Below are 20395 nucleotides of genomic sequence, written 5' to 3' on the forward strand. Positions count from 1 at the left end.
GAGTACCCCAAGGCCTGTCTAAAGGCTGACTTCCACCTTAGATCACATTGCACAAGGACCTGTCTAGGCAGATTTTGAGTATCTAATGAAAGTGAAGTCCAGACTTGGGTCCCAGCCTGCCTTGCTCTCCACCATCCCTACCAAGCTCCTACCATCCCTGCCAGGCTCCAGGATAAGCTTCTGAGTTGCACTAGGCCTCTGCAGGGGTCTTCACCTTCCCCCAGAGAAGGGGTTAGGGTAGAGCCTTGTGCACATCCAGAGAGACTCCTATACGGTGAAGTAAGCTGAGATCCTCCATGTACAAGCAGCAGAGATGCCTTGGAGGGCAGGAATGGGGTACTGTTGGTCTCTTGGCCCATGTGATGGTCAAGATCAGGAAGATTCATCACCTACTGGTTTTGAGTCCTACATTTGACCCCTGATACATCTAGATAGCTCCAACACCTTTGAGTCTGGCTGGCACTCACTGTCAGGGGGTCTCTGCTTGTCTTCTCCTCCAGTTCATTAGTTTCAAACAGTATGATGCAACCTTTAGACCCCAGCTTTTCCATTATCTTCCCAAATTTTCATCTGGCTCCCCAGTTCTGGCCCCCTCACCTCCAGGACTCACTGTTCCCAGATATCTGCCTCCCTCCACCTCAGTAATATCAAGCCTTACTCTGCGCCTCTTCCCTTTTTTCCCACCCACACAGTGATTTCTTTGCCCTCTTCTGCCTACCTTAATGCCTTGTTTCCCCAAGGTGGAGCCAAGAAAGCAATGGGGCAATAAGATGCCTGGAAGGGAAAGTCATAAAGCTGCAAACATCCACTACAGACACCCACCCTGCAGGCCAGAACAGAATAGAGTCTGGGTCTGGGAGGAATACAGGGAACAGGCAACTTCATCTCATCATGCATGCAGCTCCTTCTGCAGATGGGCTGACTCGTACTTCTTCCCTGCACCAAAGAAGCAGAGAGATGCTGGGAACTGGATCACCTGTCTCCTGAAAAAGGACATCATCCCTCTTAGAGATCTTTATCAGCTGCCAGTAAAGCAAAAGGCTTCCCATGCCAAGTGTGACCACCGAGAGCTCTTTCAGTTTTGTTTTGCTTCCTTTTAGTGTTTTCCTGTGGAACAACAGAGGAACCGACACTCCTCAAAAATACACTGGAGTCTGGCCAAGAGCCAGAAAGCAAACAGCATCCCAGACTCTTTCTAATACCAAAGACCTGCACACTCCAAACACCAGCACAGATTATTTAGTGGTGCAAGGGATGCATAACAAGCCACATACAAGACCAAATATGCAGCCACCGCAATGCAGATATGCCTGTTCACCCCATTTTGGCTGTATGCAGAGCCCAGTTCATCACCACACGTATTATCCATGTGCTGAACTGGCAAGGACTTGGATGCTGAGGCAAAACAAACTTCACCTTGGGCGTTGCAAGACTGGACCCTGTGGACATCAGGTGCGATGTGAAGCAGATGGGCAAAATTATCTGATGCAAGGAACAAGGATGGGTAGTTGCATGGTCACTCCAAGAGCAAGGAGACCCAGCATTGCAGATCTGCTGTCTCAAAGCTGCCCTCTTCTTTGGGTGACTTATAAGAGAGGAGAGAGCCCAGGATACATGAGGATGGATGAACAGATGGTAGCAGTGGCTGTCCACCACCCCCAACGAGTACAGGAAGTGACTCACTGTGGGAACACAATGCATGACCCACATGGTCCCAAACACCTCTCTCTCCACAGTGTGAGGACATAAATGCCTGTCACAGACCACAGCACAGAGGACCAGGATCAAATCCTCCAGCCAAATCTTTGCCAGGAACCCACTTCCCTGTGGGACCAGGTTTTCCGTCCCCAGTTGGGAGCAGCCGTTTCCTGACCTCAGAAGAGCAGGGAGGAGCCGACAAAAGTCCAGCATCGCTTTGTGGCTCTGCATTGGCGCAAGGCAGCTACCCCGGCTCTCATTTACATGCTGCCACCCCCCATCTGTGCCTTCATTCTTCCTCGGTGTCACAGCCACTCCCTCCATCTGCCTGGTGTCCCCGGGGACCACCCCAGAGCAAAGCACCCAGGGAGTGAGCATCGACTGCCTGTTGGACTTGGCTGAGGTCAGTCGTGCACAGGAGTGCGGATGATCAGCAGTTCAGAGATGACCCTCCAGCACCCCAGGTAAAGAGCTCCACTGTCCGGTCCCCACTCCCTCCCCAACTTTGTTTACTGCCTGCATCCACTGGCTGCAGGCTCCTTGCCAGTCCTACCATAACTCTGTGCTTCAGGCTCTGTCCCTCTGCTCTGCTTCCCCTCTCCCATCCCCACCCTTTCCATTAACTCTTGCAGCACTTTTCCCCTCTGCCTCAAAACAGCTCCATGCTGCTGGCGTTGTACCCTGAAAAAACATGGGAAGGCTAAAGATCAGGCCCTGGAGGGGGACAGGAATTAGAAGAGTTATCCAAGTGCTCAGGGCAGAGTACGTTCCTCTCTCCAGCTTTCTTCTGCAGGGTCTGAAATGCTCATCTGACCTAACATTTAGGAAGAAATTAACTGTCCTCTTAAAAAGCCTCTTTCTCTCCAGTGGCTATAATGGGAACATCAGATAAATTGTCCTCAGTGGTCTCTAGACCCATATCCAACCACTGTCAATGACCCAAACCCAATGCCTAGGGAAGAGTATAAATGCGAAGAAAGCATGTATGAAACTCCCCCCAGATGCTCTTCCAGCCTCCAACTATCAGGGTCTTCCTGATGCAGGAGTGCATTCTACATAGGTTTCTGCTCCATGAACTCTTTTCATCTCCCTTCAGACTCATGTGAGCTTTTAGCATCCTCCACATCTTGGAATGAAGAGCCCCACAGCTCAACAAACCGAAGTGCAAAGGGCTGCCTCTTTCTCTTCCTTTGATTGCTACTTGCGAAGTCTGGCAGCCCTGGTTCTTGTGCTGGAAGAATGGACATCCCGTTCCTACCTAATCCTTCAAGGATGCCCATGATGTCCTCTGCCATAATCCTCAGTCAGCTCTTTTCTAAACTACAAAATCCTAGCTTACTTAGTTGTTCCTTGTGTAGACCTACGTTTTTGTCTTCTGTACCATTTCCAGAAGTGCTGTATCCTTTTTGAGACAAGACCAGACCAGAATGCTGTTTTCAAATTGTGGCTGCACCCTGGGGTTATACAGTGGCAGAAACCAGGTCTTTATTCTTTTCCTACTACAACTGACATTTTATTGGCTTTTTGGATATCCTTAGCACTCTGCTGCTATAGCCCCAGAACCTCACTCATGTTTTCTGTCTTTTCTTTACAATAATGAGGACTGGGAACTTGGTCCGTAGTAGACAGAGAGCTAAGATATCTGGGAGTGTACGTGTAGGGTCTCCCTGTAAGAAGGATAACTCAGCTCCCATTGTAGCCAGAGGAGATCAGGAGTGCAGTCCAGTTTATAACATGGGTGTCCAGGGTCATTCGAGACATCCCATGGTTTCCTGCCTGGCCTCCACTGCTGCTTCCTCCAAACACACAAGGCTGAATAAACATGAGCAGTAGACTTTGCTGGAGTCACAAAGCCTGTGTGAGTGCATGGCTACCAGTATCAGGGCAACATTTATTTGACTTGACTTTAGTCTATGCAAAAGCTGCATGGTTTTAAACTTACCCTTTGGGTAAATCTGTGCTGCTGTTCTCTTTCCAGCCTGTCTCTGCAGTCCCTTTCAGTGTCCTCTGTAAATGGTCCTGGGGGTTACTCCTCCCCATGCCTTCCTGTCCCAGGACATGGAGACGTCTGACTCATCAGAGCCATGTTACTTTCTTTGTGGTATAATTAATAAGGCACCAGAGAGATTTGTTTCTGCATCTCTGAAACATCATTGCAGTGAGGAGCACCTGGGAAGGGATTGCTGCAGGAGTCCAGCAAGGGAGGCTCAATCTCAGGGATGCCAAAGGACAAGCAGATGAAGGGATGGGGTCAGTGCAAGGAGAGATTTGCCATATATCCTGTTCCCCTACAGGGTCTGCGATAGCTGCAGGGGCTACCTGGCTAACTATGCTGGACGCAGAATCACAAGGACCCTTGTCCTCTTGGCAGGGCTCTGGGGTGAGTGGATTTTTTCCCTGTCTTTCAGCTTTCCCTACAGCAACAAAATGTGTCCCCTTCAGGGCCTCCGGGGCACACCGTGGTCCCTCTAAGGCCACAGGACTATGAACAGGCAGCTGTTAGCCTTGTCCTATCATTTCTAAGATTATGCAAATTCCTAAATTAATTCCTAAATAATATTAACAGTGTTTTTAAGGGGAAAATCCCTGAGGGCTGGATAACGTCAATATGCTGATATTTCAGAGAGCAAATGCAGAGGCCCCAACTAAACATATATCCTTGAAACCTGTCATTAATTCCAGAACAGTCTTGGTGGGGAATGGGGCAACCAGAGCTGCCCATGCCACAATGGATCTTAAGGCCCTTCTACCCAGGGACACTGCTACCTCCGCAGTAGTCTATGGCACAGGGGTCTAGTAATCCAGGACATCGTTCCCATGTGCCTGGACTGAGCCATCCAATTGCACTCACTGCTAGTTGCAAGGATATTTGTGGCTGGATTCAGGGCTGTGTTCAGCTGGTGTCCAGATACCAACCCAGAAAGGCACAAGTCACTCCTCTTTCCTGTGTCACACCCAACAGTCCCTGGTGTTTAGATTCTGTCTAGATACCCATGCGTGGTCAGATGAGTTTGCAATCTAACTTTCCATAAATTATCTTGGGAATTTAGATGCCTCATTTGTGTATGAACTGCTACATGCTTATACATCTCCATTAAAGTTTCTTCATCTATAAATGATTCATACTTTTTCTACCCAAAAATCCCTAGAAAGAAAGATTGCTGAATATCCAGACCCTTGCACAAGACTTTGGTTATTTGCTTGTGTGATGCAATACCATGTGATTTGCAGCAAGGTTTTTGTTTGTATTTTGGATGGTTTCCCCATTATTAGCAAGTCCTATTTACCTGTATTTCCTAGCCAAAGGGAACCTCTCTCTCCACCACCTTTTCTCAGCTAGTTTCTGTATATCCCTGATTCTCAAGACATTAATGAATGGGTTTGCAAAACATGTCAACAAAGCACCTAGTCTGGAGTTCTCTCAACTGTGGCTAACAGACAACAAGCATTCATGAAATCGTCGAACATGACCTGAAAAAAAAATGCAGAACAAGCCTTTAAGTAATGTGCATATGTACATGTTTTTCCACACACAAATGAATGCAAAGGGGAGAAGCAACTACTCCTTTTGGGGCTGTAAATGGAAGCTGCTGTATCCTTTCCATCTAGAAAGCTAGTAATAGCATCTCTACAGCCCGGGATAGCCTGAAAATGCAATTCAGTCCCAAATCCACTGCAGCCAGGGTCACAAAGTAGCTTGCCCTGCTCTACCTCTTACTGGATAATTTGTGAGTGAGTTAATGCCCAGCGTCCAGACTTTACCGAGCTCTAGGGACAGAGACTTACAGCCTGCATTTCCTTTCTTGCAGCTTCCTTCCCTGGAGTGCTGGTGGCAGGTCAGTATTAACCGTGGTGAGTGGTACATAATAGAGATGATATGTGAATCACTGTGCAGGCTGCAGTTACCACATTTACTGAGTGAGGAGAGCAGGACAAAGCTCATGTAATCTTGCTAAGTGTAGTTCAGGTCCAAATTTGGGTCCAGTCACTGCTTCACCCTCCAGCTCTAGGGCTGGTAGGAGGGGACCTTGGGGATCTACTATCCAACCTCCCACTCGCAGCAGGACTACATACAGCACTAGGACAGGGTGGCTGTGGCTTCACCCAATCAAACCTTAGCCACTACCAAGGATGGAGACCTCATGACCTCTCTGGGGACTTATCCCAGGGCTGCATCATCCTCCTGGGGAAGTTCCTCATTCGCCAACCTGATCTCCCCCTAGCTGCTATTCATGGCCACTGTCCCTTGTTATATCACCTGGCACCACAGGACACATCTGACTTCATAATCTTTGTAATTGCCCTTCTTGCAGTCACGGGCTGTTCTGGAGTGGCCCTTTGCCTCCTCTTAGCCAGGCTAAACCAGCCCAGCTCCCTCTGCCACTTCTCACTATCCCTTCCACTCTTGCAGTATGGGATAGGGCTGTGCCCTCTCAGGGGGTAGTCCCTAGCTAGGGGCATGTTTGGGGGCCCTGGACAAGAAGGGATGGGTGCATTCTGCACCCTGCGTGGGGTAGTTAGGGGCAGGATCCAGGCTGTTCCTGCACACTCCACCCCATGCACAGTGGAGGGGAATCAGGCACCTGTCCAGGAGCTCAGAACCTGCATTTGGCTGCAGCTGTGGCTGGAGGAGCAGATCCTCAGGAGGCAGGACCCCAGGTACAGCTCAGGGCAGGTATCCCCAGTGTCCAAACACCGCTGTACATGCATGGCTATGCCAGCCCAGCTGGACCCATGCAGGGAGAGATGAAAGGACTCCCTGGGGCATGAAGGTGACAAACCTGACCTCCCCATGACTGGCCTTTGAGATGCATTTCTTCCTGCAAGACACTTCCCACCAGCTCCTCTGCATGAAGGCCAGAGCTAGGGGATGCCTTTGGGAGAGGCCACGGCCCCCTTATGGATGTGTACTGAACAGAGTGTGACATTTTCCCTGTCCCTGCTACACCTCAGGGGCCAAGACTGAAAGCCCTTGTGATGAATGCAGTTTTGCTCCATGGCATTGCACTGGGAGAGGAACCCAGTACTGGGAGATTCCAGTACGATTTGTACCGTCACAGTGAATGGCTCCTTGGTCACAGTTTCCTGCAAGGTGTTTAAAATGGAGAAGACTGGTTTAAGTGCAATCCTTAGCTGGAAGACATCAGGGGAAGCAGAGATGGAGGCAGAACATGAGTGGAGATCTTAGCCAAATGTCATCCCAAAGGAAGGGGCATGTCCAGCTGAGCCAGGAGCCCTGTGGTGAAAACAGTGGAAACCGTAAAGGAGGTATATCAACTGTTATCTATGAATCCTTGAAGTTTTCAAGAGACCATGTGAGAATCTCATTTGATTTAGAAACTCTACCTTCCCTCTCTGCAATTTATCAATAGAATTTGATTTGCTATACGCAAAGGGTAGTTTCCACTGGAACCAACGGGATGACTTGGTGAAGTACAGCAGCAAGGCAGCTCCACCCTTAGGGCTCATCTCCACCTTGCAGCAATGCCAAGGGTGGGTATGATGCATTCCTCAAGTTTGTAGATAAGCTGATGTCCAGAGGAGAAACCAGGAAAAAGCAATGCCATCCAATTCAAATGCAGCAGTTTGGCATCAGGCAGAACTTGATGGTCCTCCCAGGGAGGGAAAGACAGGGTGTTTCTGAGTCAGTCCCACATTCCTTTTATTTGGACAATTTGAAGCAGAGCAGTGCAAAGCCATGTTGCACAGTGGGCACTAGATCCACTGCTCTGTGGTCTCCAGCTGTGCCTAGTGCAAGGTATATACTTCTACAAGCAGTATATATGTGCAAAAGACTCAAGGTGTCCCATTTGCAGCTGCGGAGAATGCAGTGTGAGAATAGCTGGGGATATATATGATGCAGAAGTGTTGTGTAGGCAGTTGGGCCATGGGACTGTGGTGGGAACTGCAGGTTCAGGTGCCTTGAGCATCTCTGTTGGACTGAATGGTTCATGTTGTATGGAGACAGGCCATGGGACCAGTCAGTATGCTGAGGTAACCCAGCCAATGTCGTTGTGAGGCTGTTCTCTACCATCTTTGAAAGGCTGTGGTAAAAAAGCAGAAATAACACCATCTTCAAAGAGAGTAATGAGGAGGATTGAGGGAACTACACACTGGTCAGCCTCGCCTCAGTCTCTGGGAATGTTATGCAGCACCTAAGTCCCTGGGAAGATTACACAGCTCCTGGAAGCTATTTCCAGCTTCCAGCAGAAAGACACTGGGAACGGCCAGCAGAAATCTTTCAAAGGCAATTCATGCCTGACCATGGTGATTGCCTTCTGTGATGAGCTGACTGGCTGTGTGGATGGCATTGTGTGCCTTGAATTTAGCAGGGCCTTTTTCATCATCTCCTGTTCTAGCCTTATAGCCAAAGTGGTCAACATGCAGACTGGATAAGTGGATGAGGTGGAAAAAAGGCTGGACCATCAGTCTCAAAAGGTTTTGGTCAGGGGTATGAAGTCCAGCTGGCATCTGGTTACTAGTGATGTCTAATGTTTTATTAACGACCTGGGGCAGAGTGCACTCTCAGCAAATTTGTGGGTGATACCAAATTGGAGGGAGCAATCCGTATGCTGGAGAGCAGGGCTCTCAGGGATGCAGAGGGACCTCAACAACCTGGAGAAATGGTCTGAGGAACCTCAGGAAGTTCAACCAAGGCAGATGCAAAGTCTTGCCCCTGGGATGCAAAAACCCTGTGCAATAGGACAGGCTGGATAGGCAGCTAGACAGAAAGCAGCTTTGCAGAAAAGGAGCTGGAAGTCCTGGTGAACAAGTTGACCAGGAGGCAACAGAGCGCCCTTTCAGCAAAGGCCAACTGCATCCTGGGCTGTATTAGCAGGAGTGCAGCCTGTAGGTCAAGGGAAGGGGTTCTTCCCCTCTCTTTGACACTTCTGAAACTACATCTAGAGTACTCTGACCAATATGGAGCTCCCCAGTGCAAGAAAGACATTGACATTCTAGGGTGAGTCCAGCAGAGTCCATCAAGATGGCTGGGGCCTGGAGCACATGAAATATGCAGAGGTTGAGAGAGCTGGATTTGTTCAGCTTGGGGAAGAGAAGAGAGACCTTATTGCTATCTGCAGCTACCTGATGGGAGGATGCAGAGAAGGGAGAGAGAGACTCTCCTCAGAGGTGCACAGTGACAGGATGAGAGGCAACAGGCACACGTTGGAAGAACAGAAATTCCCATTAGATAGCAGGAGGAATGTTTCCTCTATGAGGGTGGTCAGACATGGGAACAGGGGCCCAGAGACGCTGTGGGATTGCCATCCTTGGATTATCCAAACCTCAACTGGAAAAATCTGTGATACACCTGATCTAGCAGAAACTGCTTTGAGGAGGGGGCTGGGACAGAGGTGACCAGGGCTAATTTCCAGCCTCAATTATTCAGTGATGCTGTGAGAGGAGATACTCCCACTCCCTCCCAAAGAGCATTAAAAGGCTGAGGAACCCAGCATCAAAGGCACAGGAAAGATGTTCGTGTTGTGTGCTCAGAAATCCCTCATTACGGCCTCATGTGCATTGTCCCAAATTGGCCTTGCTCATATCCCTTTGCCAGAGCTGGCTGTAAGCCAATAAGCAGTGGCGGCTTCCCTGACCCCCAGGAAGGCAGTGTCTGTGTCTTCACAGGACCCTGCAAGCCTGAATCAGAATATCACGCTAAACAAGTACTTGGACTATCAACATACCTTTTATTTTAATACTGCTATTAAATATGTAGCATGGAACCATGTTTACCTAGTATAGTATATGCATATATGCATCTATACTGTGTGCATATATATATGCACACACACACATATATATGCATATTTAGCGTATTAAAAGTATACACTGTGTATATGTATATCCAATGTCCACCTTGCAGCACCAGAGTGAATAATAGCTGTCTGCTGGTGAACCCAGGGGTTCCCTTAGGAAATTTAGCACTATTTACCATTTACAGCCCTTGCAAACTGTCAGTTACCAGAGCCTCAGGTGGGATGTACATTATCTAAATGCAGATGTCACCCTCCATGCCCATGTCTACCTGTGAGCTTGGAGCAGGATTCATCTAGGTGCAGGTGTCCAGGAGTGTTCAAGGTGCCCCAGGGTCCCTGTGACATTTGCACAGGGATGTCTGACAGTGATTCAGTGACCAAATGCAAGCTTATAATGAGCTGAAACGCACATGAATGTCTCAGATACCCAAGGGGTATCTGGGCAGGTATGAACATGGATCCATAACCCTGTCGCTGTGCACACCTAAACCTGAGTGTCTCAGCCTATGAGCTGAACTCTAACCTTTGGTTCCACCGTGACTAATCAAGTCACAAACACCCCAGAAAGGGTGGCTGTTCCCCGCTTTGTTGCTGCTGATGGATTGTCCCGGTTTCCAGATGTACTGCAGCTGCCGCCATCCATCCCAGCCACAAGCAGCCTTGTTGCACCACGTTGTAGGGGTGGGGAGGGCAGCAGCCATCCTCACAGTGTATGTAGGCGAGGACTATGGGAGGGGATTTTGCAGCTTCATCCCTGTTCCTCCATCTGAGTGACTGCCAGAGCAAAACCAGACAGGACCAGGATACTCAGCCCAGCTCTCTACACACTTTCTCACAGTAACCTGGGAACAGTGCTTTCCTCTTTACCTGTTCCCACCTCTCTCCCTTCCAGACCCAGCTCTGCTGCGACTAGCGAATGGCTCCAGCCGCTGCGCAGGGCAGGTAGAGGTGTTCGTCGAGCAGCAGTGGGGCACGGTGTGCAATGACGGCTGGGATCTCCTGGATGCTGCTGTGGTGTGCCGGCAGCTGGGTTGTGGCATGGCCCTGCTGGCCTCAAGTTCAGCTCCATCTGGGAAAAGACCAAACCCTTTTAGGCTCAGTTCAGTGCACTGTTCAGGGACAGAGGGGTCCCTGATGGAGTGCAGCGCCCAGCAAGTCAATGACTGCCACCACAGGGAAGATGCTGCCGTGAAGTGTGCAGGTAACCATCATTCTCATTACATGCACAGCAGTGTTGAGGTCATGGTGTTGGGGCGGACGAGGCTGTGCTGATCTGCTCATGATGTAGGGCTTTAAGGCAAACAGCAGCAAATGCAGTAAAGCCATCTGTGGCATTTCACCAGCTACACGAGCACTGAGTAACCTTGCATGGGGGCAGGGACATGCAAGAGAGACACACAATGTGGGCAGTTTTGGAGAGGCAATGCTGACCCCTCTTCCAAAGCAAGCCATACCTATCTGACAGCTTAGCCTGACTTCACTGACCACTGCTTTTGCTCCTGAAATGCTCCTGCAACACAAGCAAAATTGTAAAAGTACATCAGATACTGACTGACCATGAGATAGCAGTGTTGGTTTGACCAAAGATAGATAAGAGTCAAGTCAACATCAAACAGCTGGCAGATTTGGGGATGGTCAGTCATTGCTGGTGGAGGTTAGGTGGCTCAGTCTGGGAGGAAAGTGTATGATTGCATGAGAACCATGAAGTAGGACCATGGTGTGCCAGCAGACTGCCCTGGGGATCTCCACTCCCACCAGCTGCTTGGCAGCCCCGGTGATGCCTTATGTGCTCATGGCCCTCCCAACCAAAACAGTCAAGGATGGGGAGTACAAGGGGTGAAGCGGATGCATTTCTGTGACAGCAGGGAAGAGCCTTGATGTGGACTCCTCTCCACCACCTCTGGGAGGAATCAGCTCACCTGCTTCATCGCGGATACCGTAGAGCCTGCTGTGCGTCCCTTTTGCATGTGCCCTCTGCCATATGCTGCATGCACTGTCCTCTGCTACATCCTTCATGCATCTGCCCTTTCTCTGATGCATCCTTCATATGCATCTTCTCCAGTGCATTCAGTATGGATTACACTGTGGCACATCCTCCATACACTGCCCACTCTCACGGTGCATCCTCCACGCACTGCGATCTGTGTGGCGTATCCTCCACACCCCCCTGAGTCACCAGCCAAGCAATTCTTCACTGAAATCCCTATTTCCTCAAACCACAGATACCATCTCAGACTAAAGCAGAGCATTCTCCTGACCAGTGTTTTCTGGGTCACCAGAAAGTGATGTGGAGAGCTTCCTTCTGCCCAGGGCTGTCCTTGCTCTCACCTATGGTAGGGGTTGAGCTTAGTGCTGCCATGTCCCCAGGTCCCCAAAGATGAGGAATGAGCTGGGCACAGCTCTGAGAGTGTCTCTCTGTGCAGGACACATTTTTTCTGGTCTCTTTGCTGGCCAGGCGCCTCTCATCCTGGCTCATGGGAATGGGAACAGCCCCATGCCTCAGACAGGCAGGAAGGCTTCTGGCTGGAGACATGGCTGGCACAGCCAGAAATGGCTGGGAAAAGGCGGGGGGGGGGGTGTTCTCCTACCACTCAAAGTCCCCTCACTTCACATTGCAGCTCCAGCATGCTAAGCGGTATTCATGTCCCTTATCCCCATGCCCCCACTACTCCAGGCTGTCTGTGCTCCCTTGTTTCAGAGCCACCCCAGCTACGACTGGTGAACGGGTCGGGTCCGTGTGCCGGGAGAGTGGAGTTGCTGCACAACAATCAGTGGGGGACAGTGTGCGACAATGCCTGGGACCTGCCGGATGCGGAGGTGGTGTGCTGGCAGCTGGGCTGCGGGGCTGCAATCTCAGCCAATGGCTCAGCGCAGTTTGGGCAAGGATCTGGCACTATCTGGCTGACTGGGGTGCAATGCCAAGGGACAGAGGCTACCCTGGCTGCATGCAGGGCCAAGCCATGGGGAGTCCATCACTGTAGCCACCGAAATGATTCCAGTGTGGTGTGTGCAGGTACCTCCTTCCCTGCCCCATTTGCCATTATAATACTGGTCTCTGGGAAAGGTGGCTGGCAACTGTGGGGGGGTCTCTGGCCCTCTGGACCTGTGGGAACCCCACAGCCAGGCATGCTGTGAAAGTGTGGTGTTCAAAGGGTTGGGTCCAAGAGGGAGCTGGTGCCCATTTGCAAATCCATTGTGGTACCTAGCAGAGTCCCTGTAGCCATGACCTTGCTGGCTGTGCATCATGTGGAGCTGAGCATCAGGGGCCCAAGGGTGCTGGCCCCGTCGTAATGCGGGGTAGAGCTAGGAGCAGCCCTTCTTCTGGGCCCACCCAAGCTGCTGCCAGAAATGCCCGCTCCTCCACCAGGCTGCATGGGCCTGTCCTGAGCATCTGCCTGCATTTGTACCCTGCTCATCTTCTAGTGCACGTCCCAGGTGTTGGGGGGGAGCTGCATTGGTCAACATGGGAGGAAGAAGGAAACCTCTGTGGCGGCTGGGTCACCTCGGCCTTTGCATCTGTGCTTCCTGCAGAGCCGAGCGAGGTGCGGCTGGTGAACGGCTCCGGGCGCTGCTCGGGGAGAGTGGAGGTGCTGCACGACCAGCGCTGGGGCAGTGTCTGTGACGATGGCTGGGACCTGACGGATGCAGAGGTGGTGTGCCGGCAGCTGGGCTGCGGGACAGCACTGTCTGCGCCTGGCTCGGCTCACTTTGGCCGAGGGCATGATCCCATCTGGCTAGACCGGGTGAGCTGCACCGGGACTGAAGGGGCCCTCTCCGAGTGCTCAGCCAGGCCCTGGGGTGTCCATACTTGCAGTCACACTGAAGATGCTGCTGTGGTGTGCTCAGGTAACCTGCAGTTGTGTCCTTGCAGTTCAAGGAAAAGGGGACCATTGCTGCTCGGGTGGGTCTGCACTTTCTACAGGGATGTCTTTTCTCTCTGTGCTTCTCCTGAACTTCTTGCAAGAGTTATGGCGTGTAGGGCTCTTCTGCATGGAGAGGTTGTCTTCTTCCTCTCTTCCCCATGAGTGTCTTTGGGAGCATAAGGGAGATCAGTTCTGGGGCAACAACCCTAGGACTCTGGTGCCTGAGGATTTGGGCCACATACTAGATGAATTCCCAGCGCTGATGCGCTGCTGTCCTTGCTGCTCCAGAGCATTGGCTGTGGCCTGGGAGAAAAGAGCCCTGAGGCAGAGAGTTCCTCACCCCAACTGGCATGCTGGAGACCTTTGTCCCTCTGGACCCTTCTGTTGCACCAAGGGGGATGCAGACCTGCTGCCTCCAGAGAGCTCTGCTCCATGCCAGGGTCTTATGGGGCAGGAGGTTATGTGGGAGCTCATCTCACACAATGAAAGGGCATGGTCCTGTGTACATGCATCAAGCATCTTCTGAGAATGACCTGAAATGCACTACAGACAGGCCCATGCCTCTCTGCTGATGGTTAAGGGGACATTAACAGAGCCCCTGGCTTGGAGAGCTCCCTGCAAGATGCCTGCAGATGCGTCAGGCACTGAACCCTACTTTTGGAATGCTCTGGCCATGGAAGGATGTCCCTTCTCCTCAGGGCATCCTCATGGTCAGAGACGCCAGGCCTGGCTGTGTACATCTGTGAGTGTGTCCCTGTATGCTCCAGTGCCTTTCCCATTTCAGATCCCACTGAGGTGCGGCTGGTGAACGGCTCCAGGCGCTGCTCAGGAAGGGTGGAGGTGCTGCACGAGCAGCGCTGGGGCAGCGTCTGTGATGACAGCTGGGACCTGCTGGATGCAGAGGTGGTGTGCTGGCAGCTGGGTTGTGGGGCTGCACTGTCTGCCCCCGGCTCAGCTCACTTTGGGCAGGGATATGGTCCCTTCTGGCTGGACAGAGTTCACTGCACAGGGAGGGAAGCTGCCCTCTCCGAATGCCGTGCCGAGTCTTGGGGAGCTCGCAACTGCAGCCGCGGGCAGGAAGCCAGCGTTGTGTGTGCAGGTAACCCTCCTCTGTGTCATTTCCCTGCATTTCTGAGGGGTGCTGGCCAGGGAGGGCCAAGGTGGCAGTTCAGCAGTGGGTGCTGCCAGCTGCTCCTGGCCACTGCTGACCTCCCCATGCCAGCGCAGTGCAGCACACCTCCTGTATACCACATCCTTCACCACCCTGGGAGAACAGGGCTGGGTGTGGTGTCAAACCACCTTCCCAGGGCAGAAGCAGTGACTCCAGAGGGGTTTATACCCAGAGGCAGTCCGTGCTCTGGGGAGTGCCCAGTACTGAGCCTCATGCACAGGGTCCCGTCCCTGGGATTTTGCTGTCTGTAGCTGGGCCCAGCTGGACAGTGTTCAGTACCCATGCAGGGAACTGGTGGTTGCAGAGTCGGTCTGGTCTGGTCTGGTCTGGTCCTACTCCAATTGGTGCAATGCATATTGCCCTGGAGGGGCCTGTTTCCCTCCCATGGTGGTGGAAAGAGCCCAGACAAATTGCCAGATGCCGATTTTCTTTCCCTCTCCCCACTCTCCTGGGCTGGGCTATTTCTCCTGAGTGTCTTGGAGATGTCTTTGCATGTTCTGCTCCCTAATGAGCACATTTACCCCATCCTTCTTCTTGTCTGTCACCTTCAGGGCAGTGAGTGCACTTTATGCAGCTAGTCCATGGATAGCATTCACTGCACACATTGCCCTGTACACAGCTACCATCTCTTGCTGCTGGTGCCCTTTGGTTGCTCCCCCAGTGCACCCACAGGCATACCCAGAAGGTTGCTTTAATTGTGGGAGTGCATTTTCTACCTAAAGCGGCTTTGCATGGTTCCTCCACTGCCTTTCCTCTTCCAGGAGAGCAGGCTGTTAGCAAGGCTGGTCTCTCCATGTAGATCTGGTCCTTCCGGAAGGCTTGTGGCTTTGGCAGTAGTTATCTCCCAAGGGTCCATCCTGATCAGATGCTCAGGAACATCTCCAGTGCTTTATCTCTTCTTTTTTTTGCCTGTTTCAGAGCCGCCTCCCCTCCGGCTGGTGAATGGCTCCAGCCCCTGCACAGGGAGAGTCGAGGTGCTGCACAACCAGACATGGGGCAATGTGTGTGCTGAGGGCTGGGACATGCAGGATGCAGAAGTGCTGTGCCGGGAGCTGGGCTGTGGGGTGGCTCTCTCAGCCCCCAAAGTAGCCCACTTTTGGCGAGGACGCCTCTGGCTGGAGGCTGTGAACTGCTCAGGGATGGAAGACACCCTCTCTGAGTGCCCAGCTGGTTCCTGGGGATCCCATGCCTGTGTCCACAGGGAAGATGCTGCTGTGGTCTGCTCAGGTACCCTGCCTCTTGTCACACCTCCGTGCCTGTGGGCATGCTTTACATGTGGGGTGGTGCGTGATGAGTCCTTGTCCCTCATTGCAAATTAGTGAGTCCAGTGGCGCTGGGAGTTTGGAGAGAGGAGGTGGACAGGCTCTGCTCCTGCTGCCTGTAACTCCTCCAAGTCCCCCGCAGAGCCCTGGCAGGTCTGTGCAGAGGGAGGCTTTCAGGTGGCTCACCAGCCGTGGCCCTGGTCACCCCAACTTGAAGGGAAGTTCCTATGGACATGGTGTGCACAGACCTGCAGGAGTGAGGCTGCAGGGTGGTGTGCTGATGGCAAACTGCCCTGCTCCTCCCACCCCACGGCCTTGCCACAGCAGGCTTTGAGGTCTCAGGAGTGGTGTCTCATAGGGCTCCAGCTCCTACGGGGATTAGGGTCACTTTGGCAGGAGAGGGGCTCTCAGTCCCCTAACCTGCTCATGTGTTATTGATCATGGCCACGAACTGCCGACACCCCAGAGGAACGGTGGAATTGGGTCCTGTGGTAGCTACACCCAGTCCTTGACTACCCATGCAAGACGTTCATTTTCAAAGCCTCTTGACGCTGGTGCAGGGGCACTGGAGTCTCTTCTTGTTCTGCATTTACGTTTCAGCAGGTGCCTGTCTCTTTTGCCCCAGAACTCCAGCTGGTGAATGGCTCCAGTCCCTGCGTGGGGAGAGTTGAGGTGCTGCACAACCAGACATGGGGCAGCATGTGTGCCGAGAGCTGGGACATGCAGGATGCAGAAGTGCTGTGCCGGGAGGTGGGCTGCGGGCTGGCACTCTCAGCTCCCAGCAAGGCTGACTTTGGACAAGGACAGGGTCCCATCTGGCTGGTGAACATCAGTTGCTCAGGGACAGAAGCCACGCTCTCTGAGTGTCTGGGCACGCCGTGGGAAGTCCAGCAATGCCATCAGAGAGACGCTGTCAGTGTTGAGTGCTCAGGTAACCCTCTCTGGTGTGAATTCCTTCCAGGCCATGGACAACAACATGACAGAGGACAGGATAGTAGTGATGGGGGAGCTGCCCTCCCCTTTGAGTCTCTACTGACCCCGTGCCAAGAGAAGTGGCAGCAGGTTGGTGCTGCAAAGGGGCCCTGGCACAGCACTGGGTGCAAAGCCCAACTTGGAATCATCTTTGAACTTGCCAAGAGTGCACGCTGTCCGCTTCTCAGGGTCATTAGTGAAGACATTAAACAGCTTTGGCCCCAGTATGAGGCCCTTGAGGGTTGCCACTAGTAACTGGCCACCAGTTGGATTTTGACGCCTTTTTCAGCCCAGCAATCCAGCCAGTTTCCCACCCACCTAACCATCCACTTCTCCAGTCCGTATATCCTCAGTTTGGCTCTAACAATACTATGGGAGACAGTGTCCAAGGCCTCGCTAAAGCCGAGGTATGCAACACCTACTGCTCTCCCCTTCCCCGCACAGCTGTTCAACTCATCACCAAAGGCAATCACAAAGGGAAGGCATGATTTGCCCTTGGTAAATCCCTGCTGGCTGTTCTCAAAGACCTTAGCAGTTCCCAAGTCAGGCAGCAGGCTCTACGCATGTGGGAAGAAGAAGCCCAGCCGTTCTCCTGAAGTGCCTGGGAGACCCTGGGCAAATGCAGATATCCCTCCCAGTGCTTCTCTCTCTAACCCATTTCAGACCCAACTGCGCTCCGGCTGGTGAATGGCTCTAGCCTCTGCATGGGGAGGGTCGAGGTGCTGCATGAGCGGCGGTGGGGCAGCGTATGTGACCACAGCTGGGGCATGGAGGAGGCCGAGGTGGTGTGCAGGCAGCTGGGCTGTGGCCCAGCCATCTCAGCCCCTGGGCAGGCGCAGTTTGGGCAAGGCCATGACCCCATCTGGATGGACGAGGTGGACTGTGCCGGGACAGAAGATGTGCTCTCCAAGTGCCCAGCCAAGCCATGGGGGACCCATGGATGTACCCACAGTGAAGATGCCAGCGTGGTATGCTCAGGTAATACACATGCAGCAAGCAGAGCCAGGGCAGATGCTGGTGGTCTTGCACGGTGAAATGCCCCTTCTGAAACAGGAGTTGCAGCTGCTCAGGTGCTGGATGCCCCTAGGTCCAAGCATGGCATGTCCCAGCAAGGGTACCAGAAACCTCCCTGCTCCCTGGACTGGAAGGACTGCAGGCTGGGAGCTCCCAGCTCTCTGTGTCCTGGCTGCGAACAGGAGCCAAGTTCCCCTGGAGCAGATCTTTCTGCGGGGCTGGGAGCGATTTTAATGATGGCCTCTGATTCCCTGAAATGTCCTTCTCACTGCCAGCCCTTGGGACATCCAGGGACATGGCCCCCACCTCTCCCACCAGCAGATTTAAGGCCCTGGGCACCCCCTCTGGCTGATGGACAGAGACAGGCACTTCCAGAGATGAGCTCCCTTAGCACGAATGTCATTTGAGGGGAATCCAAGACATTTTCACAGGACTGGCAGATGGCACTGGACTTACCGTAAGACCTGTGTCCTTTGGGAGCTGCAGCTGAGTCTCTGCTGTACATAGCTGGGGCCAAAAAAGTGCCTTTAGATATGAGTGTTTTGCAATGTCAAGAGCTCTGTTTTGTCAAGGCCTTCCTTGAGAGAGCTTAAAATCCAGGGAAAGAGTGGCCCGCCCTGCCTCCAGAGATGAGGGGGAACACAGAAACCCTTTCCTGAGATGCAATATGAGGCTGCTAGACAGTTCCCACTGCTCAGAGCAATGCTGCCTGCAGCATGAATATCCTGGAGCCTTTTTCAATGCGGCCTCTCAGCCGTCCTTTCTGAGCCCTCTTGATGCCCCAAAGCCCTGCAGGAAACAGCCCCTTAGCTGTTTTCTTTCTGTTGCAGAGCCACCCACCATCCGGCTGGTGAACGGTTCAAGCCGCTGCGCGGGGCGAGTGGAGGTGCTGCACACCCAGCAGTGGGGAACCGTGTGTGACGATGACTGGAAGCTGGTGTATGCCGACGTGGTGTGCCGGCAGCTGGGCTGTGGGGCAGCCGTCTCAGCCCTGGGGTCAGCGGCATTTGGACCAGGGGCTGATCCCATTTGGCTGGATGATGTCAAATGCACGGGCAGGGAGGCTTCCCTCTCTGAGTGCAGGACCAAGGCATGGGGAGAGCACAACTGTGACCACGGGGAGGACGCTGGCGTGGTGTGCACAGGTAGTGCTGTCCCCAGGTACCAGCCCAGCAGCACCGCAGGCTGTGTTTTGGCTCCCTGGGAGATGGATAGAGCCAGGCCAAGGGTGTTGGGGTGAGGACTAATCTTTGGAGGATGAGAATGAAGGTGACCTTCATCTGCTGGGCTGGGAGATAGGAAGGGGCTGCAAGTGTGGGTGTTTGGTTGCATCACTGGGACACACGGGGAGGTACTGAACTCACTGCTTCACTTTCTCCGCCAGGTACAGCCATGCCCAGATCCACTATCCCTCTGCCAGTGCTTCTGCTGCTGGGGCTGCTGGTGTCACTGACTCTAGTGGTGATGAGTGGAGCTGTCCTCTTCCTAAAATGGAGAAGAAAGAGGTACAAAGTCCTCCATCACTCAGGTAAGATGCCCCCCCAGCCCCAGGAGCTGAGCACAGTGCAGTCAGGGGCATTGCCCCTTCCCGCAGCAGGTGGTCATGCACTGTTCAGTCCCTCACACTCTACGCTATGGACAGCATCAGAGACAGATCACCAAAGCTGTGTGCAACCTCCCAACTCTGCCCTAGGGGAGAGAGTCCCCATCCTGTAGGACCCAGGCTTCTCGATGAGTGGGACTCTCCCCACCCTGTGACACATCCTTCCTCTGCTTTACAGGCAACGAGGTGGAGCTGAACTCCCAAGGGACACACTGGATCCAGGGAGGTGAGCACCATGCAGCCAAGGCAGAGGCCACAGAGGAGCCTCCAAATGAAATCATCTGGGAAGCCAAGGGAATGACACTGCCCCAGGATAAGTCCCAGGAAGGACGGGGGGACAACTGCAGTTCCCTCTCTGATATCGCCTCATGAGCAGCACCTTAGTGCAAGGTTCTGTCCCTCCATCCCTGCGTCTGGGGACGACGTGTGCGAAGAAGGACTTCAAATCCCAGAAGCCTTTAATATTTGATATATATATAAAAATAAACTGGCCCTTCCTGACATGCACAGAGCAGCTCTTCCTGCCTTCATAACCCAAACGGGGCAAAAACACTGAGGGAAACTGCTAGCTACTGACAGGCAGACAGACAGACATACGCTCTGCAGAACAAGCTGGTATAGGTTTTCCTGCCCACAGGACATCAGCTTTCTCCCTCCTACTGTTGTCCGAAAAGCGGATTTATTGCCCGGTGTGCAATAAACCAATAATTACACACTCAGGAGAGACATTTGCTTATTTATTTCAGAGTTGCTCAAGCCTGGGTGCTCGGTGGTTTCCCACAAATCAAGCACACACACACACCCCCCAACTTTTCAAGTAGCATTTATACAAACAAATTGCCAGATTTGCAATTTTCCCTTTTACACTGATCGGTTAGTGATTTCTTCATTCCCTGCGTCCCACCCCTGTCTCTCAAGGTCCTGATGAGGGGAGATAGTAATTCCAGCAATAAACACTGCCCCAGCAGGGACAGTAGGTGTTATCTTCCAAAGTCCTGACAAGGGGGAGATAGTCCAGACCCCTTAATTAACTTTGTTTCAGCAGTGAGAGG

General features: G+C 52.7%; 1 protein-coding gene across 1 annotated transcript in view; it reads left to right on the forward strand.

The window, feature by feature from the left end:
- Positions 1 to 20063, forward strand: part of LOC112993749 (deleted in malignant brain tumors 1 protein-like) — a 231267-nt gene extending 211204 nt beyond the window's left edge. The window contains exons 11-20 of the mRNA XM_064499562.1: positions 10351 to 10659; positions 12157 to 12471; positions 12990 to 13304; positions 14106 to 14420; positions 15411 to 15719; positions 16380 to 16685; positions 17390 to 17704; positions 18571 to 18885; positions 19125 to 19268; positions 19522 to 20063. Of these exons, the coding sequence (XP_064355632.1) occupies positions 10351 to 10659; positions 12157 to 12471; positions 12990 to 13304; positions 14106 to 14420; positions 15411 to 15719; positions 16380 to 16685; positions 17390 to 17704; positions 18571 to 18885; positions 19125 to 19268; positions 19522 to 19715 (2837 nt within the window). The 3' untranslated portion in view covers positions 19716 to 20063. The remainder of the gene's footprint in view (positions 1 to 10350; positions 10660 to 12156; positions 12472 to 12989; positions 13305 to 14105; positions 14421 to 15410; positions 15720 to 16379; positions 16686 to 17389; positions 17705 to 18570; positions 18886 to 19124; positions 19269 to 19521) is intronic.
- The last annotated feature ends 332 nt before the right edge of the window (positions 20064 to 20395 follow it).

The sequence above is a fragment of the Dromaius novaehollandiae genome, chromosome 31, assembly GCF_036370855.1.
Source record: "Dromaius novaehollandiae isolate bDroNov1 chromosome 31, bDroNov1.hap1, whole genome shotgun sequence".
Taxonomy (NCBI): domain Eukaryota; kingdom Metazoa; phylum Chordata; class Aves; order Casuariiformes; family Dromaiidae; genus Dromaius; species Dromaius novaehollandiae.